The 25,251-nt window shown below is 42.7% G+C and overlaps 1 protein-coding gene across 1 annotated transcript in view; it reads right to left on the bottom strand.

Moving 5' to 3' along the window:
* Positions 1–638: 638 nt before the first annotated feature.
* Positions 639–25,251, bottom strand: part of LOC119173616 (pancreatic triacylglycerol lipase) — a 156,577-nt gene continuing 131,964 nt past the window's right edge. Inside the window, exons 9-10 of the mRNA XM_037424419.2 lie at positions 5,136–5,475; positions 639–2,243 (exon numbers count right to left, since the gene is read on the bottom strand). Of these exons, the coding sequence (XP_037280316.1) occupies positions 5,202–5,475 (274 nt within the window). The 3' untranslated portion in view covers positions 639–2,243; positions 5,136–5,201. The remainder of the gene's footprint in view (positions 2,244–5,135; positions 5,476–25,251) is intronic.

Below are 25,251 nucleotides of genomic sequence, written 5' to 3'. Positions count from 1 at the left end.
CTTTAAGGAAATAAAGTGAAGTGAAGTGAAGGAATAACATAAGCACTCGCGCAATGGAAACTACTTGTAGCTCAAGGTCATCGCCCTACACAATCTGCCTGCGCCCTCTACTTGCGCGGTGCGGCGAGTGTCAACACCCAACTTATTCTTACACCATGACTTGGACCTTCTGGAGTACAACTCAGGCTGTGTGTCTTTTGCCACATTGTGTGTTCCCAGTAACGTATTTGCAATGACCACTGTCTGTGTGCTCTGATGTACCAATTGAATAGCCCTCACGCTTCCTATTTCTGTCATCCCAGTTACCTGAATTTGCACACCGACCATCTCCGAAAGGCGTTGGTCTCGTGTGTGATCCCAGAATCCGGAAATAAATATTCCTCAACTAGAAGGATTTTTTCGTACAATGAATGATGCTTTGTGCTGCAACAAGCTGGTTGTTAATGTTTCTCTGTAGATGTTACGCTTGGTCCTTCAGATAAAAAATAAAGAATATTGATGCGATTACACGCGTCGCGTAACTACATTTATTGTTTCTTGAACGACACGCGTTTTCTCATTTGCGAAATAGAAACAGATAAACAGTCGAAATGAGTGCTCTGTAAGTCCCCAAAAAAGAGTGCGAGGCTGAAGCGCTATTTCTTCCACTTTTTTATTTTGTCTGATTTTCTGTTTCATGGTACATGTGCACAAAGTTGCGACTCTGTAACGGAAATAAAAAGGAACGGCTGCGGGATAGTCTGCATACAGCCAAAAAACATGAACGCAAATCGAGGCTTCACTGCTGTAATGAAAATAAATCAGAGTTTTTGAGCCATATACGTATAATATTTACAAAGCCGCCAGCAGCTTGAAGCGCGTACCTTGGTTGTGGTTGCGCGCAGCCTAAAGACATTGAACGAGCACAAAATAGTAATTCATTGAAAGCTCTCTCTACTTCAAGCTCATTTTATGCACAGCACATAATCTTAAGCTGTAAAAAAGGGCTAAAAATGGGATGTCAAAGTAAGGCGCCGTAATGTCGTCTGTGATCTTTGCCAAGGTCAGTTGTTAACACAGTTATTCCTGATTACGCCAATTCAAACTGGAAGTGCATTATTTCACAATATCTGAACTAGTACTGGCTTCATTATGTGTGACTCGGTTCATATTCTTTTATGAAGACGCGTCAGCTGGTGCATATTTGATACTTTTTCCCTGGAACATGACTTCACGACGTGTTTCGAGATCCAAAACACTGTTGTCACGCAGCAGTAAAAGTAAAACTAAAGCGTGCTCGCACAGGGGCGCATATACTTTTATAAACACTAGATAATGTTGCAGTCAATTACAATGTCTTAAAGACATACAGGTGTATCATTATATCCTACGTGAGCCATGACGTGGATCACGTCACGTCACCCATGAATTGTGAAGGCAGAAAAACAATGAAGGTATGCGTCAGAGATGAACAACTCTTACAGAACGGATGGGCTGCTGCATTCGACGATAAGCTAACAAATGAGGCTATATAACTCAACCGGGTGTTTATTTTACTGTGTCATATGCACTCTATATTCGTCACAGACGTAACACATACTACAAAAATACTAAAAATCCAAAACCGGCGACATACCTTCACTTAAAATCTTGTCTGTGCTTTCCCTCTTGAACACCACTGCCATAGTCACGTAAATATCCCTAGCAACCTGCCACTAGAAATAAATTTCACGTGTAATTACGTTCGTGTTTGAAGGCTGAGCAGCCATTGTTTCAGCCTCACCAGGGCTAATCTGCAATTTCTTGCTGGGTAAAACCTGCTCGTTTTTTGGGATCAGCTCCTTCTTACGAGAAATAGTAGTCATTGGAAGTTGCACATATTCAACAATAATATTTATTATCCTTTTACTGGATAATCAGCCTAACATCAAAAGTATATATATCAATTATTAAGTTCAAGTGGTTTTGTCTAATGTGCTACATAGCTGTTGCTACTAGACGTTACTCTGAAAGTGTCGAGGAACTGGAGTCTGCAACAAGTATTTTAAAAGCACTTCACATGCAAAACAATTTTGCTTGTCTTCCTTTGTGCTGTTGCAGGGAATGACAGTGAAATAAATATTGAGTTCTTCAGCCATTCGCTACCCTGTTTGCAATATAGCGTTTTGTAGTTTTGAACTACAGCGTCAGCAGTTGTTCGGCTTCAGACTTCCAACGTGGAATGCTTGTGCAAGCAGAGTCAGTCATCATAACGATTCTTGCACCTGTTCCAAAAAAAGGACAAGAGCAGCAATCAAAGCATGGTATTTCACCAGCAGAAATGAAGAGCTGGCAAAGTTAATTTACCGAGTAAGCACGCTGGCGTTAGAATTTTCGCTCTTAAGAAAACTGGTTACAAACACCAGCGGCACCATGCTAATAGTGAAAAGTCTTCCCACTCTACACGAGCCAGAAACTTGGCCACATAAATTGCGTGATGCCAATATTGCATCGTTATAGCACGGCACTAATAAAATACAAAGGTTTGAAGCATAATCAGTGGTCATTAGCGTAGCCACTCTGAAGAATGCATGGTTGCAGATCCTTGCCATTGCTACATTTATTATTGGTAGATATGCTCGCGCGAACGTACAGATACATACACGGCAGATCAAAGCCCTTATCTCCTATCCCCGCCTGCCATTCCCCCCCCCCTCCACTACAAAAAGTCCGCTAAGCCTGCGTGGAGCACACAGCATTGTCGCAGCACGAGCTGGTAGAGTGGGCTTTCTAGAGCATTTTTCATACATTCTTTGGGTATCTGTTGAAAGCGCACTTGCAGGGTGCCCACTACTCAAAAAGTCATATTTTCGTGTTGTAGTGAGGCACCCACTATGCTATTTTCCGAAGTTGCGTCGTAGCCGCTATACACTTTGAAAAATTGTGCAGTATTTTGTTTCTGGATCTGACGTAAGATGAATAATTATGCTTAAGATAATGTAATTGGTTGGATTATTCGACGACCCACTCGTTACGTGATTCGCACTAAGTGATGCCTGGTTGTTTTTTGATGTTCTAAAACGCTTTCTTACGTACAATACCATAATTTATTTCCAGACATATAGCCTTCTTAAAGTCACTTTGCCTTTGAATGCCTGAGCAGTGGTTTTGCGATTATTGTAGCTAACTGAATGCATCACTAGGTCATAATATATGTCATATTTTTAAACACGCAGCACAATAAACATCATATAAAGGGAATACCAGTGCAGCTCTGTAATACATACTGAGCTAGCACTTAGATGACCAGGGTTCGAATGCTATTATGTTCTTGGATTTTATGTTTACTTAGTTTTCTTCTTATTTTATGAGATAGTGTTACAGACACCGGCGGCTGTGGACAACAACAGTGCAACGGCACTTGTTTTTATCTCATAACAACTTTCACAGTATAATTCTGGCTAAGCCCCGCAAATGGTTTATATTTGAGTCAAAGAGCAATTTTCGCTTGAATATCAATCAAGTGTTATCCTCCTCTCTTGCTACCCTTCCCCGGTGGTCATGTGACTAAGGTACTCGGCCGCTAACCCAGAGGTTACGGGATGGGGTCCCGGCTGCGGAGGCTGCATTTCCGATGGTGGCAAAATTCTGTAAGCCTGCGTGCTTAGATTTGAGTGCACGTTAAAGAACCTCAGGTGGTCGAAACTTCCAGAGCCCTCCGCTACGGCGTCTCTCATAATCATATGGTGGTTTTAGGACGTTAAACTACACATATCAAAATATCTTCTCTCTTGCTTTGATATTTTATTACACTATAGTTTTATAGACCATTGGGCCTGCTTGACTCATGCAGTGTTCGCAATGTGTCTCGCCAGCGTTACCTTATTGACGAATAGCCGTAACAACGACAGGCCCTCTGCAGCTGAGGCGGACAACGAATGCTACAGTCAGCCTTATCCACCATTGTGAACTATTTCACGCAGATCTTGTATTTCGAGATAAAATTATTAGTACTCGTTTTTAAAAATCTGCAGACGATGAACTTCCACCACAGTGCTCTATAAAGTAGGCGACAGAATACCAATCTAGAAGGGTAAATGACAAGGACATACAATATTTCAATGTTATTGACCACGTGTTAAGAGGAGGTTTTCAGAGGCCTAAACTGGGAAGAGTTAGGGCTAAGAGTTAATAGAGAGTACCTTAGTAACCTTCATTTCACCGATGACACTGCACTTCTGACTAACTCATAGGACGAATTGGAACTCACGATTACTGAAATATACAAGGAGAGCAGAAAGGTAGGTCTTGAAAACAATCTGCCGAAAATGAAAGTAATGTACAACAACCTCGGAAGATTAGAGTACTTCGAGATAGGTAATAGTGCACTTGAAGTTGTAAATTACTACGTGTTCTTGAGACAGGTAATAACCGCAGAGCCGTTCCATGAGATTGAAGTAACAAGAAGAATAAAATTGGGGTAGAGCACATTCCGAAAGCACTCTGAAATGATGAGTAGTAGATAGCCGTTATCTCTCAAAACGAAGATATATAGCAGCTGGATCTTGATGGTACTTAACTATGGAGCAGAAACCTGGAGCCGTACTAAGAGGGTTCAGCTTTAACTGAGGAGGACACAAGGAGCGACGGAAACGAAAATAATAGGTGTAACATTAACAGACGAGAAGAAAGCAGAGTGGGTCAAAGAACAAACTGGGGTTAAAGATATGAAATGTGAAATCAACAAGAAATGGACATGGGCCGGTCATGTAGCACGTAGGCAGGATAACCGCTGATTATTAAGGAAAATAACTGGATTCCCTGACAACGCAAGCGGGTTAGGGGGAGACAAAAAAGTTAGGTGGGCAAATGAGATTAGGAAGTTTGCAGGTATAAAGACAGCCGGCAGCACACAACCGACTTGGCTGGCGGAACATGGGAGATGTCTTTGTCCTGCAGTAGACGTAGTCCGGCTGTTTATGATGATGATGGTGGGGTATTTTAAGTGCTGCGTATATATATCTCAGGTGATCTCCGGATTCTGGAAAGCAGCTATATGAAGTGCTGGCGGCAACCTACGCCTGGTTGTTCTTGACTCAAACGGCCTTCATTGATGGCGAGAGATGTGTGGATTAGACGCGACAAGTTATTTTGTAGCTGCGTTCACCTGTACTTACCACAGATATTCTCCAGTCTGCCTCCGTAGACAAACGACAGTTCGAAATTTGCCTAGTTGCTGGTGTCTACCGGCTTCGAGTCGGTGCAAGTGGTACTGGCGGGCGAGGTTCGAGAGGTGCAGCAGCTACCACTGCAGATGCGATCGCCGCGTCTTCCAGCCTCAGCGTCCAGACGAGTCGGGGAGGCCTGGGCTGGCTGCCCACTACGGGGTCGCTCAGAACCTGCCACACCAGTCGGGCCACGCGCTGCGGCGGTGGTGGCTGACAGTCTTCGGCTCGCATGCGGAGCTTCAGTGGAATGCCGTCGGTAAGTCGTGTCCGTAGTCCGCAGTACGAGACTCTGCAGGAAAATGGCACTTCCATTGTAAATCGGTAACATGAAAAGGCGCTGCGCTAATGTAGATTGCACTGCGTATGCTAAATGTCGCGATGTCACTTGTTCGTTTTTGCTCTGGCGTGACAGAGTCCTTGATGAATAAAAGTATCGACACTTTGAATGGTAAAAACGTACTAATTAGTCATATAACAAAAAATGGCGAGGACGTATATCTGCGTACGATCATCTCTAATCGTGAGCATCGACATACGTTTTATGCACTAGTCACTTTGGTGAATAGTATGAGAGGGGAATCAATGCAAATAAGTTTTCTATTTATAAGGGTGAATAGAAGAAATAATACGTCAGTACAGCAAATAAAACAGACAATTTTTAATGCAGTCTGGGATGGCGTGTATTCTCGGCTTCGTAAAACTCTGGCACCAGAGTTCACAGCATGGTCACGCCCTTATTCAATATCGTATCGCCGTGCCAAATAAATTTCAGAAAACACAGCTGAAAGTGTCCAGAGAAGATCGTTTCTCTGCAACAGCGCTTTGCGAATACATTGCAATATTTTTGGACTTGTTACTTGTATACAAGAAGCAGCCAAATTACAAAAAGCCCCTAACTCTAGCATGTCAGTTCAAAGTGTCTTTAGGGAGGCTATGATTGACTTGTAGACAATGGTCTATTTTTAAACGATATGCGCGCCTTGAACACGCCATGTAAATGATATGTAACAGCTGCATTTCGATCCAACGAGACCTACGGCGACAGTTAAAACGACGGTGACAACACACATTGCGCGAGCCTATGGAGCTTCACTCTCAAAGACGTCATTTAACCTCTGCCACGCATGAATGACGTCATTGACTTACTGCACTTTGCCCCCTTTTTTCTGTTTTCTTACGTTCTGCGTATTGGCCAATTCTTATGCAGCCATCAGACAAGCAGAAAGCTGCCTTCGTAGCACCTGATGGCCTTCTTGAGTTTGACGTTATGCCCTCAATTTTGTGCAGTGCTCCAGCGACATTCACGTCTTAGGTATACCGTACCCTGTCGACTAAAATGGGAAACTTAAATGTGACATCATTATTTATGGAAGCGCTTTTCAAAAACACAACCACCGCTTGTCGCTTGTTCTTTATTGCCTAAGGGAAGTTGGCGTTGTTTTAAACTCTAAAAAGTGTTCTTCTGGCAAACATATAGCCATCATGGTAAGTTTCTTTAGATAAGAGAGAAGGCATAATACCAGACCCACAGAAGACCTCAGTAGCCTCTAGGTCTGAGCAACCTTGAGCAATGAAGATCCAATGACGTTTTTGGGGTGTTGGCTGATGTTCTACCTTATATGTTTGGAACTTTGAACAACCCCCTTCTGAACTGGTGTCTCTTTATTTGTTAGATACTGCCAACTCGCGGGATAGTAACGTGACGCTTAAATGTAAATATTCGACAGAAGTCTGTCTGCATGTCGACGTGACGCTGCATTTCAAAAGCTAAAATATTGGTGCTTTTAAGACCTATCCTCGAAATATTGATCACGTAGATTTCATTGAAGTGCATTCCTCTGCTAGTGGACTTGTGTTTGGTGCTGTGCTAGTCCAAATTCCCAGTGGCCGCTAGTATGTTTACGCTTACGTCAGTCAAATATTAACCAGAGCAGAGAAGTACAACGTCGCCGAGCTCAACTGTCTAGCGGTCATCTTCGCTTCTCAGCAGTTGTGAGTGTCTCTGCATGGCCGTGAGTTCACGATAGTAGTCGATCATTACTCACTATCCTGGCTTGTTGTAGTCCACGACCTGTCTGGTCGGTTTGCTCGATAAGAGTTGAGCTTCCAAGAGTACATCTTTTCTGGGACCTATCAGCCTACGACATTGAATGATACCATATGGATGCAAACTGCCTATTCTGCCTTGCTTCAGAGCACACCAAGTGCTGATGATGACGGATGACCATTTAGTTTCTGTCACGTCCGCCTTTCCAGACATCAAGTTCGGGAGGGAGCAACAACAGACCATACTTGAAGCGCTGACTAGAAGCTGCGTATCAGTCTTCCAGAAGGAATCTAGAATTTCGAATGGCTTGCTGTACACGAGGAATGAATTAGCTGAAGGTCTACTGTACTTAAGTGCAAAGCATTTTTAGCAAACTTCGGTGACTTCGAGCCTATCTTTCTATCTATCTATCTATCTATCTATCTATCTATCTATCTATCTATCTATCTATCTATCTATCTATCTATCTATCTATCTATTGCCGGTACTTAGCTATGCAGCAGAAACCTGGAGACTTACAAAGAGGGTTCAGCTTAAATTGAGGACGACGCAGCGAGCAATAGAAAGAAAAATGGCAGGTGTAACCTTAAGAAACAAGAAGAGAGCAGAGTGGATTAGGGAACAAACGGAGTTAAGAATATCATAGTTCAAAATCAAGAAGAGTAAATGAACATGGGCCAGGCATGTAGCACGTAAACAGGATAACCACTGGTCATTGAGGGTAACTAACTGGATTCCCAAAGAAGGCAAGCGGGTTAGGGGGAGACGGAAGGTTAGGTGGGCAGATGAGATTAAGAAGTTTGCGGGTATAAATTGGCAGCAGCATTCACTGGACCGAGTTGCCTGGCGGAACATGGGAGAGGCCTTTGTCCTACAGTGGACGTAGTAGGCTGATGATGATGATGATGATCTATCTATCTATCTATCTATCTATCTATCTATCTATCTATCTATCCGCCTACGACTTTTGCTCTCCTCGCCATTTGGATATCGGCATCCATACCAAACTTGCTATGGCATTACATGACTATATGACGAGCGTATTTGACTAGTGATAACATGAAAATTATGACATGTATGTTATGATTGTCATGATTTACATTTCATAGTCTTGCTGCCCTTGCGGTAGTTTTGTTCACATCACATGTTGCAAAACTGGTTTCGCATGACATGATTGCATTGCCAACACAAGCGACAGACCCTAACATGAACAGCATGACATGCGTGTCATGTAACAACATGACTACATGCCACGCTCATGATGCGCTCGCGGCCGTTCCGCTAGCGCCACATATAGCAAATTTGGCATTACAGTACGTGAATATATGGCAAAGGTATAAGACTGGTGCAAACATGATAAACCTTAGATGCGTGTTATGTAACAACATGACTACGTGTCACGCTCATGATGGACTGGCGGCCGTTTCGCTTGCTTCCCTTGTACCAATTTTGGTATTACGGGACGTGATTGGATGACGAAAGTCTGAGACTGGTTCAAGTACGATAAATATGGCATGCGTGTCATGTAACAACAAGACTACATGCCACGCTCATGATGCACTGGCGGCCATTTCGCTAGCTTCACATGTACTAAATTCGGTATTACGTGACGCGAATGGGTGACATCAGAAAATGACACATCCAAACGTGACTGTCAAGACATGCGTGTCATGTAACAATATGACTGGATGCCACGCTCATGAAGCATTCACGGCCGTTTCGCTAGCTTAGCATATGTCGCATATGGTATTACGTGACATCAATTATTGGCGAAGGTATGTGACTGGTGCACACAAGATAATCACAAGATGCGTGCCATGTGAGAACATGACTACATGCTCCAGTCAAGGTGCCAATGCGCTTCGACGTGACCCGGCGTGCATGCGCCCGCGTTTCTTTTCGTCGTGTCACGCCGGCGTTGCCACGCCAGGCGCCTGTCTTGACATATACTCGCAGGCGAAAGCCACACTGTGTTGCTTTGACACTTCCGCGTTTCAGTGCGTTCGGCGTCCCTCCGTCACGAAAAGAGGTAGACACAGTGCTGTCTGGGTAGCATCGACGCGAAATACAGCGTGCGCATTTCGCGCCGGTTGCCGTCGATAGGTGGTAGGTGTTCTGTGGCCGTGCCGACGGGCGCTGGTCGCACCGGTCGCACCTTGCGTCAGACTATAGAGCGCTCGCGTTTTGCTGACGCAGCTTCACTGTGCCCAGCATGCGCGCACGTCAACGTTACGTTGGAGTATACTGGCCACTTCATGGTGCACTCTCGGCCGTTTCGCTAACCCACGTATGCCAAATTTGGTCTTACGTGATGTCAATAGATGACGAAGGCATATGAGTGGTGAGAACATAATAATCATGACACGTGTGTCATGTAAGAACATGGCAACATACCAAGTTAATAGCGTGCTCGCGGCCGTTTCGCTTGCTCCACATGTATTAAATTTGGCATCATGTGACGTGAATGGATGACGAAGGTAAACGACATATCTATACATGATAATCATGACACGGAAGTTTTGTATGGTGTAATTAACCTCCACTTCGTAACGTTGTGGTAATATTAAAAAGACATATCAACCTTCCTCATTCGTGCTTCACATATCATCAATTCCCACTGTACTAGGGATCTGCCATTTTCTTTCTAGTGCTGCTGTAAAGCTTTCGCCCAATCCTCTTCATTCTGTACTCTATGGCAAAGCTTACAGTCTTCCTGGGTACCCATTTGCGCTACACTGACTTCATGGGAGACCCACTGGCCAGAAATCTGAAATACCAACAAATTTCGCGCTGTTTCTCAAAGTAATGCATCGGGGAGTTCCACAGGTTGTCATCACATACCACGGAGAGCTATTAACCATCGACGTTGCCGACGAAATTCCGCGTCTTTGTGGTGATTTTGTTGTGGAGAAAAGAACAATCCCCAATCCACAGCGAAGTCCACCCGTCGACCTCTTGTTCTTGTTCTTGTTGTTAATGATGATATCAGCACTCCTTGTTTTCTACATAATTTTCTACATCGCCGGCGCCCCCCGCCCCCAGTAATGAATTACGACGGAGACCTCTAAAATCACACATGGGTTTCCAGTACACATTGTTTATGATGCTTTCAATGTTTATGATGATTTCACTGGTTATCTGAATATATTGCTGCTTTGCTTGTATGAATTCGTTGCATCTTTTTTTGTTGTTGTTATCGCTGCAATGCCTCATATGTGTTCATTGTAACCTTTTTTTTGTATTTACTTATACATACTCCTGCCCAAGGTCTGAAGATCAAACCGGCAGTATTTTAATAAATAAATAAATAAATAAAATAAATAAATAAAAAAATATAAGTTACACGTCAGTCCTTGTAGAATCATGCGGCTTCCTTTCTGCGCTTGGCCTTTCAGCGATTTTTACAGCGCTTGTGCTACGTTCGTGCTATTGAGTGCGTTAGCATCAATGTACTTGTGTTCTCGCTGAGCGAATTTTCTTGACATGAAAGCTAGCAGATAAGACTCTTTCAGCACGATCTGGCGAAGCAATCTCTGAGGATCCTTTTTCTTGGCTTTCTCTTGATTGCTGTACTTACCTTGTAAGCATCAGCCTTCTGACTCCGCCTTCGTCTGGTTCGTCCGATTCTCCGCTGTGATGCCTAGTTCACACTGAAACATCCGCTTTCTACAGTGACCGAAATTTCCCTGCCGCCGAAACGCAGCGTTGTTCGGACTGGACGCGCCCCGCGCCGCCGAATATGCCATCTACTACGGGGCGAACGCGGGATGCATGCGCTGTCACCCGATTATTGTCGCGGCTCGCAAACGCTACTACAATATCCGGTGGTGTATACTTTGACGGTTCTCATACGCAAGAAGCAAGAAAAGACAGTACTGCTTACTTTGCTGGCAAGTGGCTGTCTTGTAATGCACGAAGAGCAGATAAACCACCAACGCCAGCGGCGTTGGTGGGTTCGTTTTGCTCTGCAAGACCGCAACAAGCTCGGTCACGCCAACTGCAAGCTCGGTCACCTCTTCCACGAAATACGGACGCGAAGTAGGCACAGAGTAGGTTAAACTCCCGTTGGTTTCAACATTCAGTTACGTGCACTGCGGCATAACAAGTGAGTAAGGCTCGGCCGCCATTTTTCAAAATTCCTTGACTAGCGCTTTTATTGGTCCGCGGTGACCGATTCGGCGGCAGACGCCGCAAAAATCGGCCCGAGAGCGATCGGCGCGGAGAGGGCCCTTTCAACGGATCTCGCCGCCGCCGAACCGGATTCGGAGCACTTTTGGCGGCCGGAATGCTCAGTGTGAACGCGGCCTGCCACGTTGCGGGCATTTCGCGAATTCGCTGAAAGAATCTGTGCCATACACATTTCTTTGAATATAGGTTTCTGCAGCTGCCTCGAAGAGCTGAAGCTTTCAGCAATGCAATAAGCTCTCTTTTGTGTAGTCATGGCCTTAACTTTCTTTCTTCTGTCTCTCCTCGCTTTGTGAGCTGGCCTTCCTTTCCCTCCGTCGGGCACTTTCGTGCATGGTGATGAAAGCTCTGTAACGTCTGAGTTTGCCAGCTTTCGCTTCGACGCATTATTATATCTCGTGAATGAACCTTTAGATATACCAAGTCTTCCTCCTTCTCAACCATGGGAATGCTTTCCACCTAGAACACTGCAGTGATTCTAGACTTCTTGCCAATAGCTATATGGGTGCAGCACCTTGATGATATCTCTAACGGCGTGGAAGAGGACTTCTCTGTTGTGGAAGTTATAGCTTGTGTGCTGCCATTTTGTCCCTCTATTTCTCCTGTGGTACACTCATTCAAGTTCTATAGGATAAGATGGCCGTTGACGACGTAATTGTTAGATTGCGGTGACATTGTCGGAGAGAGTACTTTCTTCTGTGCCTCCTTTCTGATGCGTTGTCGTATTAAGTCTAGGTGCGTCTTCCAAGCCTTGAATGTATCTGCGATCTTATACTCTGCTCTGACTCTTGCTAGAATAATATTGTGCTCATAAATCTCAGCTTCCTCCATCTCTGATTCGGTCCAGTGTCGGAAATGGGAGAGATGACAGGCTGGCCGGGTCACGAGGCGAAGTCGGAGCGAACATATCATCCATCGCAATAGGTTGGCACAAAGAATATCCGTCACTTGTCGGGCTGCCGTTCTTAACGATCTTGTGCACATCAGGACATCGTCGTGATGGGCGAGTCAGGACTCAGCCGAAGAAGACGTGAGGGCTCCCGTCTCGCGAGCTTCCAGACGATGCCTGTACTCACGAGGCTGCACTGTCAAAATATAGGTCGTTGTCCTATGAACTGCTTTGACTAGTGAGTATCGGTCAGTCGTCATGAAGGGCGAGTTAGGACGGAGCCGAAATAGACGTGAGGGCTCCCGTCTCGCAAACCTCCAGATGATGCCAGCACTCACGTCAGTTCATAAGTGCTTCTAGTGGTCTAAGTTGCCGCTGGAGTCGCGCTCCCTGGTCTCAGCGGTGGTTAGGCCTCACACCTCAGCTTTATCCACAATGGCTTCGCAAAAGTCCTCGAGGCTATGACTGCGGTCAAAATTTGTGATGTCCGCTCCGTCTCACCTCCGAAGGTCCTTCCTCCCGTGTCTCGCGGCACCAAAATATTGTGAAGAAAAGTACAGTCCGCCGTCCACATGGCAAAGCCCATCCGTCAACCTCTTCTTTATTGGAATGCATTCTGATCTTAACGGTAACATTACCACTTCTTCTCTTCTACATAATTATCAAGAGTACTTACGCCACTTCACTCCTCACCATTTGCAAACAAACTGTCTTAGCGAGAGGAGAAATCACACTTTCACGAATATGCTATCGTTGTACGCTGATGCGGACCACAAGAAGATGCAGACTGTCTTACCTTTCGTCACTTATGCATGCGACACCACCAAGCATAAGTCTTATGGGCATTCCCCTTTCTTTCTCTTTTATGTCCTAAAACCTCCGAGTTTTAGGGACACTCTATCCTTTTCGCATCAGGAAATCTTTCCATCACTGAGACATTGTGTCATGCAGAAAATGCATAAAACTTGCACGTCTTCAAACAATGTCATCACGAGAACAATGAAAGAATCACTATCATACCAAAGATATCCCGATAAGTTTTTTTTCTGGAGACTAGGTTTGGTTGTTGACTTCTATTCATAAAAAAAGAACTGTACCGGAAGTTTCTCCAAATATTCTGGCCTAGTCAAGGTGGTGGCTCCTTTGAGTGGCGAAAATTAGGTTTACGCCACAGTAACAGCTAATAAACGGCATTGGCATGTTACGCAAGTTGTTCACGCACGTCGCCTTAATCAGTGCCATCATTAGCACACTTAGCTGATGATTCACACTGTCAATGTACTAAGACTTTTTTATAATTGAATGCATTTCTTAGTTGGGCTAGTCAGGCATCCGGTGTTGTCCGCGGTGGTGTTGGCTCTCACTCTCTCTCCCACAGCAACAGCTGTGCGCCCATGCTTACCCTCACCTCTAGCAAGTGGAGCATTTGGTACGAGAGAGGGTTGGGAAGGGTAGATGCAGAGGCTTTAGATGCAGTGGTTCGCGGCTCCTTGTCTCGCCGTCCGCTCTTTCTCGTCCCTGCGCCTCACTCTCTCACCTGCTCGCGCTTCACTCTCGACCGTGCGCTGGCTGGGCGCCTCTCAAAGCGGTGGCAGAAATCTGTTAAGGCGTATTTCTGACGGAACTGTGCCCGCTCTCGACGCAAGAAATGCATTCACACTTCCTCACAGTTTCCTTTGAGGAAGTGAGGAAATTTTCAGCGGGAATTCAGCCAGCTATATGTATATATGTGTGTGTGTGTGTGTGTGTGTGTGTGTGTGTGTGTGTGTGTGTGACAGAGATGACAAGAATAATACTAGTAAAAAGAGTAGTGCCCGTGAGCACGCGAGATTGGAAGGCGGGTGGGGGCAGAAAAGAAGGCTGGCGGGACGATGGAGGGGACGGTGGGTGGTCGGTGCGGCCTGGGTTTCACCCCAGGACTGAAAAGCGTCGAAATCCGCTGCAGTTTCCACCTCGGCGAGCAGCCATCTTCGTGCTGCAGTCGTCCAGCTGGCGGGTGGTACAGCGAGCGGCCGGTGCAGGTCAGCGTCATGCCGCCAACCTCGAGCGGGCCTGGGGTCATAGGCACCCGTCTGCAATGCTAATGGCGCATGGGCCAGAGCGGCACTGAAAGTGCCCGGAATGACAGCCGGCGCCGTTCTAACACCGTGGAACGACGTCCGTGTTCCTCGCCTCGATAATGGTGCACCCTTCTACACTAGCAGGAACGCCGGTACCGACGGCCGCTATCGACAGTCCGTTGTGAGCGTGACCAATAGGTATCTTGGGTGGCCGACACTGCGCGTCCAGTTCAGTCGGTAGTTACCGAGGGGAACAGGAGAGATTAAAATAAGAACATTAGAGACGCACGTGAAAATTTCCAATGCTGGGACTTGTTGATTATTGTATTTTGAGAACACCTACGTGTTCATAGTTATTTGCGTCGTCTGTCGGCACATGTTTATATGTGTGTTTCTATGTGGGTTTGCAGCATGGCCAAAAATCACACATATGAACATGTATCAAATGAAATAAAGAAATATATAGGAACCAGCAGGCGCACTCCCCTCCAGGTATTGGCCTCCCAGCTATTCCCCTTCCACCTCAGCCCCTAAACTCACTCCATACTCGTAAAATGTTCTCTGCTAGGACACACGCACTCCTATTCCACCTTGTGTTTCCTCTCTTCCTCCTCAAAAGTGTGGCAGCTTAGGCCAGTTGGTATGGCATGACGATAGTTATAGCGCGAGAACAAAACGACGGCACCGAGACAAGATGGAGTCCTTCGTCTCCTTCTTGTCTCTGTGTCGTCGTTTTGTTCTCGCGCTATAACTATCGTCATCTCTCCCCAACTTACTAGGGCGGAAGAAGTTGTGCTTAGGAAGCTTCGGGCAGAGGTGGCCCTTATACCGGCCGTTATATTATCATAGAGCTAGCTGGTCACATTTACCAGTTGGTGATATGTGTCCGTATTGTACCATATTACTGATGCAAGCAGATACATGCCACCTTATATGGACATTTCAAGGGTTGCAGCCGGAACGCTCCCGTCACCTCCTTCAAGACGGCCTTCGCTACGACACAACCAGTTGAAACCACTGGATACATGATACCACATTCCCAAATAAACTGTCCCACTTCATATACACAACACTGGCCTAACAGCGCACATTTATTACACATACACGGAAAATTATATGCCCAAATGACATGTTCGTGTCGCAAATAAAAATATGTGTGTTTTCGTTACTAGTATTGTCAAGTGCAATGAAGTATGTTGTTGTGCCACACCCTGTGTCCCTTTCATGCGTTCATTCATCTCTCTCTCTCTCTCTTCTATATATATATATATATATATATATATATATATATATATATATATATATAGAGAGAGAGAGAGAGAGAAAGGTATATATATATATATATATCTTTCTCTCTCTCTCTCTCTATATATATATATATATATATATATATATATATATATATATATATATATATCAAAACTCAATGCCTTAATACTCCATTGCAGGCAAGCAATTGCATTATAATTCTGCCCCATCGGACTATGATGCAGTGTACTACAACCTCTCCTTTATTAACCTAAGGGGCGGGATACCATTCCCTAAAAATAGCACTATAGTCAATTTCCATGTTCTATTTAGCATCAATACAAGAACAAGTGACGAACTATTGTAGGACATGTATGATTTGTTGCCTAAAAGCCGCGATGACACCTTGCGTTGAGGTTCTATGCAGTGAAATTGAGGTAAAGCCAGACTTTCGACAACCTTTTGGTTGTTAAGATAAAAAATGTTTTTTTTTCTTTCAAGAAAGACTGCTTTGTTGTGAAATCCTGTATGTTTTACTTAAAAACCACACTGCGCAACAATATATAAGATATATTTTCACTTAGAACGCGATATTGTGAAAATTAGGGCGCAATATGAGTCAAATTGTTCTTTTTTTCGAATTCGTCAAAATAATTTGGCAATGTTTTTACTTCATTCGCGCCAGATGTGTCCTGATAATTCTTTATAGAAACACACGAATTAGAAACTTCAAGTAGAACTGGTGAAAAGATTTGTGCTTTTTATAAAAAACGCTAAACATGTACACTGCAAAAATTGCGCCCATTTACGGACAGAAAAGCGGACACAGTGTCCAGAAAATAAACACACTCCACACCTTCGGCAACATCAAGGGTATATCACACGTATAAGAATCACACACTTCACCAGGTTGCGAATATTATGCATAAAGCACACGTTTCCCAATGATGTTTCGCTCATTAGTGCAAAAAACAAGTGTCTTCTCCATAAACAAAAAATTACACGAAACTAATCATTTGCAATACGGATGACCTCAAGAAATTTATACTAATATGGCTGTCGCGCACCATCATTGCATCCAACACCGCGACGTGCTGTGCACCACTTTTATTCTACCAAACTGTATTTGTTCCCAAACGGCAGTTTAGGCAGACATCGCGGAAAGATGAACCATCCGACCGTGGCAGGCGCACCGCCATCGTCACTCATCCATCGGTTGTCACTACTCTAGTCACTAGCCTGGTTACCCTCCTCAAAGGCCAGGACGCACACACGGAACGGAAGCAGGCTGGCGTTGCTGTTTTATCTGGTCTGCATCTTGTAGGTGAGTGCCTAACTTCTCATTTACTCGCCGTTTGGGTTTCAGCACGTGCCACTAATGATCTATGTCGTGTAGTACGCATGAAATATCTCAGATTAGGCCACTTCGAGTAAATTCGTGACCAGAAACGCAGTGCTCCTTTGTTGGTGTTGGTTTTGCGTGGCTTGTCTCATGCATGCTTTTTCTGAGATGGGGTACGTACTGAGAGCAGAAAATACAGCATTTACAGAAATCGCCAGTTCACTGTGTCTGTCGTGCTTACTTTTCAAGCATGACAGTTTCATTGCGCTCTTATTGTCCACAGCAGTTGCATTACTTTATGCCAACAGTATTCGGGCTTGTCAACGCTGTAGTGCAGTCGTTTAATGTGTGCGCCTCCCTTTAGGCTGGTGGCGTTTTGTTAACGCTGCTGGTACGCCGCTGCGGCGAAAGACGAAGCGATATCTATCGTGAAATCTTGGCGCGCTGCAGCTTACACGCTTGTTCTCCCCGTCCGGCCGAAGTTCATCTCTTCGCTGTCTAAGAAAAGGTGGCTGAAGGCAGGTAGCACCGAGGTGAGAACGATCGGAGAGAACTCAAAAAATGTAAAGTGGCATGTGAATCCTTACAGAAAGCTAGAAACCATTACTCGTAAAACGCGTTCTAAATATGATAAAAAGAGTATGCTTCGTCTGCCGCGGTGGTATTGTGGTTACGGTGGTCGGCTGCTGACCGCGCTTTCGATGCCGGCCGTGGTATATAGTCGCGTTTTCATAGAGGGGAAATGTCAAAGGCCCATGTATTGCGCGATGTCAGTGCATGGTAGAGATGACCTAACGGTGAAAATTTCCTGAGACCTCCACCGCGGTGTGCTTCATAATGATATTGTGGTTTTGGGACGTCGAACCCCAGGAACTTTATTTAAACATCTGTTAATCTCCAATGCAGTTAGAAACAAATTTTCTGTGTAGAACAATGGTAGGATTTTCAGTATATGAAGAATATGATCTATATTGGGGATCTTTTTTTCATAAAGAGATAATATGTAGTGAATTATGATAGTTCGTATTAGCTGATTATCAGAGTTTTGTTCTGTGGGCAAAAATAATTCGATATAGGTACAGTGCCAAATAATGTTTTCTGCTTGTGAATAGGTTGCGAAGATATTGCTTTTTGTTAATGTTAAGTTTAGCACTGAAGCGGTCCGAGTAAAAAGAAAGTGAATTACACATTTAGTTGTAACCTTCATTGATTACTGTCAGAGAAAGTCATCAAATGGCTTTTTATTTTAAGAGATGAAAAATTTTTTGATGTGGTTGCTGGACTCTGTGCTTGCCCGTGTTTATACCTTGAAGCAATGCGTCCTTGTGGTGAGTACTAGCTTCACAGGCACGACGAACATTTATACAACATATCAATTTCGTCCGTGCCTACTTCAATAGTTTGCTATCTAGTATTAGCTTGCATGAATAAATGAGATATCCAAACCGTACTAGGGTGCATTTAACCACATGCTGCTATCTTCTGACAGTTTGAACAGTGTGCTTATGCAACACTGGTAAGTCAAACCGATACATGCAAGAACTTATTACCTGTGCGATAAGATTTGGAAGTGGCAAGAACACCACAATTAAGAAAAGGATCTATTGAAATCTGAAAAAAGGGAATTTTTTAGTCATGAACCAATACAGCTGTATTAAAGTGATAATGCCTGCTATTAAAGTGACAATGTGGTGCTACCTGCCATTGAGTGTTTGCAGCAAAGTTTAGATGCACAGATTAAAAAAAGGAATACGAAGACACTGCTAACTACTGGCATATATAAAGCCTCTGCAGATAATATGGCTGGTGTTATCTCTAGTTAAAGACTGCTGGTGAAAGATTGAAAAAGTGAAAAAACATTTAAACCATAGCGAGGCACTTATCATGAAGGTAGTTGATTCTTTTAAGGTGAAGCTTCATTAAAGAGTTGTGTCCTTTCTTTTCAGTTATTTTTGAAGTTTGCCAGGTGAGGGCTACTTGATATATTTGATGCCACTTCCACCTTATAAGGAACAGAGTTGATACCCTAATGTTGTTAATGACATAGAACCAATTCATTTTTTGACTTGGAAACATAGTTGATACATTATTATTGTGACAGAAATAGAATCAATTATTTTTTTTCAATTAGAAACAAACCTTACGATTTATTTCAGCAGAAGCTTTTACATTCTAAAAAGGTATGCCTTTTTTGCACGCTCTCAAGTCTATGTGCTTTGGTTGTTAATAGCTTATAAATAGTAAAATGGTTTACATGGTGGGTTGCAATAGTGCCAACTTTTATATACTAAATTGGAAAGCTCCTATTCTTTTCAGGGAGAACTGATATATAACAGGGCAAGTAGTTGGCTCAGGTGATTAGTGTCAAGATGTTTTTGAAGTCCATATACACTTATTTTGATATTTTTTGTATATATTTGATTTAGTACACTCGTTGCAACATGCTGTTTTTTTTTAAGTTCTGTTAGCGTTATACCTGGGATATTATTATTCACAGTGCAGCAGAGGGCACAGAAATAGTTTTAAAAAGTGTGATTTTTAAACCGTCTCATGGACTAAATTGAAATACAATACAGTGAATCTCATGATTAGTGGAGATCGATTTCATGTGAACGATTCAATGGCAAGCTGTCTTGGCTGCATTTTTTTACTCCTTGAGCCACTTGTTACTAAGTTAATATATATCTTTGTATAAACTTAGGAGCTCTCAGCTAATCGAGGGCTTACCAGATATGTCAATCGCACTGATTCCTCAGGAGTAGCTGATGGTGCAATATTATGCCTGCACTAACATCTGTACTTTTAAAAGCACAGACTTCAGGTTTATCAAAATCAGGTGCATGCCACAGTGCCATGATGCGCATATCATAATTTCTGCCAGGTAAAACAGCACTTCATTGTAGCTTGTTGGGTCATATATGAGTACATATATAGTGTTTAATACATTCTTTTGAACAAGGATAGTTAAAATTGTAAATACATTCGACATTGCTTCAATACGATGCCTGATTAGTCTTTTTTGGAGCATTTGCAACAACTAGTGTGGTTATAAACACCACTTGGAATTCCAAGGTTCAAATGCAGCTGCAACTGGTATTTACTGTATCTCTTCATTGAAGTTTTTCGCTCGTTGTAAAGCTGCTATTATTGGCAACAGATGTACTGTTGTACTGTCTCCTAATGCATACTCAGAGATTTCCAGAGTGCATTCTTGCTGTTCCTGAGTGAACATAGGCAGTGAATCACATGTGGGTCATACCCACATTCCACAGAGAGTAGTGTGCAGGTATGCACACACATGACTGATAAAAAAGGTTTGACATAGTGTTAAACAAGCATGTCACATTATTCATGTCACAGGGTCATGACACAGCAGTTACAATGTCACACTATTTATTCTCGTCTAGGTGCTGCTTCTATTGTTCTTCGACCAGTTGTCACCTCTCATGCCAGCGCCACTATGACTGTTCATGCCACAAGCACCTTGGTGACTTGATGTTGCAGAAATTTTTGTCACCGCTTCACCAGCGAATTATCAAGCACCATTGTTTTCACTGCAACCTTCACTGCCAATTCTGGACGGTTCTGCGTTCAGTCCCGCAGCATGGAACAGTGACAGGTGATCAAGCATCTCATAAGCACACCCATATTTTGTTGCATGAGGCTATAGCACTACAATCGATTTTATACTCCTTGTTAATCTTCTACATTAGTGTGTGTGAGACAAACCTGTACCATGTACATGATGTTTAGTTTGTTGTCATTATCTAGTTTGAAATTTGCTTTCGACATTTCACATTTCAAACATAGCTTTCGAAAGGTGACCTTCAAGACACGCAGTTGTAATTTCTGTGTTGAATTTCGCACTGGCTACCTCGAGCCATAGTGAGTGCAAATATTTAGTGCTGGCAACTTAGCAAGAGTATTGAAAATATCTCTGGCACATTGTTACTGTCTTAGACTGCATACTAAATTGGTGAGCTAGAGCACAAAAAGTCACAATAGCACCTACTAAGGTATCCAAATTTTGGTTTGTTATTTTACATACTTTAGTAGGATGAGTGGTGGTGACATGAATGAGTTTGCATAAGTCAGCAACTATACCTCGATTTTGAGAGCACATGCTTAGGCCACTTTTCAACTAGGAAGATCAGAACCATCATTGCCAACTTGTATAACAATTAGGAAGTTTAATCTATGATGAGTAGCAGCTTTCCTGTTGCAAGGCAAGGCCTCTAGCTGGAAGTTCATCACATCATTTGCAAATATCAGTGCGGCTTTCACGCTTCACGTGACACTAGACTTCCTGGCCTTTTGACTTTTTACATTTGTTACTTGATATGGGCTCTCATTGATGCATTGTTTCCACACTTTTCTGCAGCTCTTGGTAGGGTTTGTCGCTAAATATTCTACTTACACAGCAAAAGATTCCTCTGAATTCGTTCACTTGGGTTGAAGACTTTCTTTTGTGCAGACCACTGTTTACATCTCTTAATAATGACAACTTTTCTTCTGCTTATGTGATATCTGCTGTATTCCAAGGAAGTGTGCTCAGTGGAGGCCTGTAGCCAGAGGGGTGCCCCAAAAGTTTGTGCCCCCCGAATTCGCATGTTGTGGGCTGTCCTACTGAGCATAAGTAATGAAAAAAGTTATTTTTTATGGCCATCAACATGTGCCTCCCCGCCCCTTCGAAAAACATTCTTGGCTACGGGTCTGTCTATTTATGAGCTCATTATTTCTTCCTGTTCGTTCTATATCGTTTGTTTTTACCTCACATTGTCTGCATGTGTATGAAATACAAGGTGTTTCAAGAAAGGTGTCCAATATTCTTTAAAAATTAGAGAAAGGAGGAACTTGCGTGTTAGTTGTGGCATTGTCTTTCCTGTGACAAAAGTAATCTTCAGATAGGCACAAACTTTAATTGTGGCAGTAATTATGGCAAATAAGACAATTACCTTTTTCACCTGTGGTAGTAGCTGGTCGAGTCAAATGCGCGAATTCAAGTCCTTTCAACGAAAAGTCTATAGCCACTTTGAAATTTTGGAAAAGCAGCCACTGATGATCACTGTGGAGTGATGCAATCTGCCTTATTTAGCTGTACGAATGAAAACCGATGCACCAGACAGCACATCTACCATTCATTTCAACAACGCCCTCAATGATGACACTTTCTCTAGTGGTTATCAACGGTCAATTTAGACACTTTTCTTTGTGCTTGCTTACCAACGCTCACTTAATCTTCTCCGCCAATGCAAGAGAAACAGCGTCGCCATGGAGGGAATTGTCGAAGGGAATGGTAAATGCACTGTTTGGTGCATCAGTTTCGGTTTTGCCAGCTAAATTGAGCAGAATGCATCGCTCTGCGGTGGTTACCAGCGGTCTCTTTTCCTAAATTTTAAAATGGCTATGAATTATTTGTAGGAAGAAGTTCCATTTGTCCATTGAACCCGACCGGCCATTAGCACTGGGTAAATAGATAGTTGTGTTAATTTCTATAATTACTGTCATAATTAATATTTGTACTAATTTAAGATAAGTTAAAAAGTGTCAAACAACAATTTTTTTCAAAAGAAGTTTTTTTAATGCACTCGATAAAAGACATTTATGGCAAGGTAATGAAGTTATCTAACTTTAAAGTAATGACTTAATTATGTATATCAATTCTTCAAGGACTTTTCACATGAGCAATATTGAATAAAGTTTCCACATTTGGGATTTTTTTTCAGGGAACAAGGTAAGTTCCAAGGACACAAATAAAATATTTGCTGGTGATCTGTCAACATGCTACAAATTAAAAATAATTAAGGCGCTGATGTTATAGCAGACACTCTAAAAAAAATTGCGAGTGTCATTTTGTTTGAAAAACTTCTGTATTCAACATCAAAAACTTGCCTTGGTGGTCGGACTATAAATATGCACAAAATTTCATTTGAAAGCTCTGTGGACAACCTAGTTATAGGTGACTTACTAGAGAGTATTATTTTTAAATTCAAAAAATACTTTAAATATTTTGAATATGTATCTGCATCAGTTTTCGCCTAGGTAACTAAAGCGACATGACACATTCGCAAGGGCAATCTTCAGCAGAATCCTACTAACCTGGAATACAGAGAGTGAAATTGGTGCTCTCTACACAGTAATTGAAATGGGTATAGAATTATTGTCTGCATTCTGTTGCCGATGGAGGGGTGCTACTAAGGCTGGGTTTAGTGTGGTGACTTCCAGGTGAGCCATGCAGCTTTATAAATATAAAGTCGGACATCCTGTTTTCCTTGGGAGTTCTGCAAATGCAGTATGTGTGTTTTATACACTTCAAAATATTTAGTCATATTCAGTACATGTCTTATAGTATGCTTGTAGCATTGACGCAGTACACTGGTAAACGCTATCGTAAAACAACCATTTCTTATTTTTCCGGCTTTCAAAAGAGCACCCTGCTCCCTGAGACCCAAAGCCTGTCATATGAATACAGAAGCGAAAATAACTTTATAAATTAAGAACTGGTAGCCAAGGCGATAGTCTCGTTAATGTTTTGCGTAAGGGATAATTTGGTACATTATACTTTTTAACGGCTTGGTGACTCATCTGGGTGTGATCATCAGTGGCATAGCCAGGAAGGCAGGAGGAGCTGCTTAACTCTCCCCCCCCCCCAGCACAGTCCAGGTATTTTTTATCCCTAAAGCCGTTGATTGTACTTCTACTGTGATTGGTTCGTGGTGACCGCCTAGTTTATCGATGACTCAGCAGAAGGCACTAGTGTGAGTGACAGACAGACGAATTCACGGTTACCAATAAAACCCTCTGAAGCTTCACCCCACACATCATCATTCACTTCGTAGATGTGCTGTGATTTTCTTAGTTGTGCGTGTTTATACCTACATGCCCACACACAAACACACAAGAATGTACATAAAGTATGACCGAAGTAGCCTTCCCCTCACACATCACCCCCAAGCGAAAAATATCTTTTTGCTACGCTACTGATCTCCACACTCCAGTGACATTCATTGCAGTGCACCTCTGTTGGCCATAGAATGCAGGTGATAGCCCCACTCCAATTTCAATCGCTCTGCATCAAGCTTGCTGTGTGTACCTCAGGTCCATGGAAGTCTGTTGAGAAATGCCCTTGCGAGTGCTTCTTGCCGCTGGAGTTAAGCGGGGGTAAAACTGATGGAGATTTATAATTTCAAAAAATACTTCACGAGTTTAAAAAATAATAACTTTTAGTAACTTCACCTATATTGACGTAGTACATGGAGCTACAACAGGAAATGTTTTGCATATTTTTTTGTCCGACCAACCAGGCAAGCTTTTTGATGCTGAATACAGAGCTTTTCCCCAAAAAAGTGAAATTCACAATATTTTGATACTATCTGCTAAACTTCAGTGTGTAAATTATTTTTAATTTGCATCATGTCAAAAAGGTGACCAGAAAGGTTCATTTATTTATGTGCTTGGAATAACTATGTTACCAGAAAAAAATACCAAACCTGGCAACATTATTCGATAATGTTCATGGGAAAAGCTCTTGAAGAATTGATATACATAAGTAAGTCATTACTTTTAGTTATATCATTTCATTACCTTGTTGGAAATGCCATTTATTGAGTACATTCCAAAACAACTTCTAAAAAATTGTTGTTTGACGACTTTTAGCTCAGTCGGCACCATACTACAAACTCTCATAACTGGGAAGGAACATTTTTGGCAAATAAATTAAATAATCAGGACGAGTTTCAAACTTCAACAAACGTGAAAATTTTTTCTGCCATATTCGTGATGGTCAAAAAAAAACACTGGGTGATTTTTTATGGCATATTGCTAATCGTTGTTTTGTTTTATACATTCAATTACTCCTTTGCCCCTTTTGCCTCAACTAGTGTTATTAGCCAATATTTTGGTGTGTTTGTGAAGTTGTTTGTGATTTCAGCCTTTTCATTCTGTATGAATGTAATAATATTTATTATGTACGATCACTTATTTTTGTGCTGCAAGCCAGTGCTTCTAACAAGGCCTATTAGGAGTCTTGAAATAAATAAATTGATTGTGCTCGCAATGTTTTTGCTCTGTATTCACCTGGTGTGGTTGTGCTGACAAAATGTTTTTCCTCTTTTTCAGAAAAGAAGTCTGCACAATACTGTTACAATAGTAAAACAACACGGGTGCTTTGGGTATCTTGAAGATGTGATATTCCTTCTTCATATTTGAATTCCAGATACAAAGCCACTAAAATAAAATAAATTTTCTGACAATTTTTGTTTACACAGTTTGTAGCATATCTGTGCTGTATTTCG

This window comes from Rhipicephalus microplus, chromosome 5 (genome assembly GCF_043290135.1).
Source record: "Rhipicephalus microplus isolate Deutch F79 chromosome 5, USDA_Rmic, whole genome shotgun sequence".
In the NCBI taxonomy this organism is placed as follows: Eukaryota; Metazoa; Arthropoda; class Arachnida; order Ixodida; family Ixodidae; genus Rhipicephalus; species Rhipicephalus microplus.
This window is presented reverse-complemented; position numbering and strand designations above follow the sequence as displayed.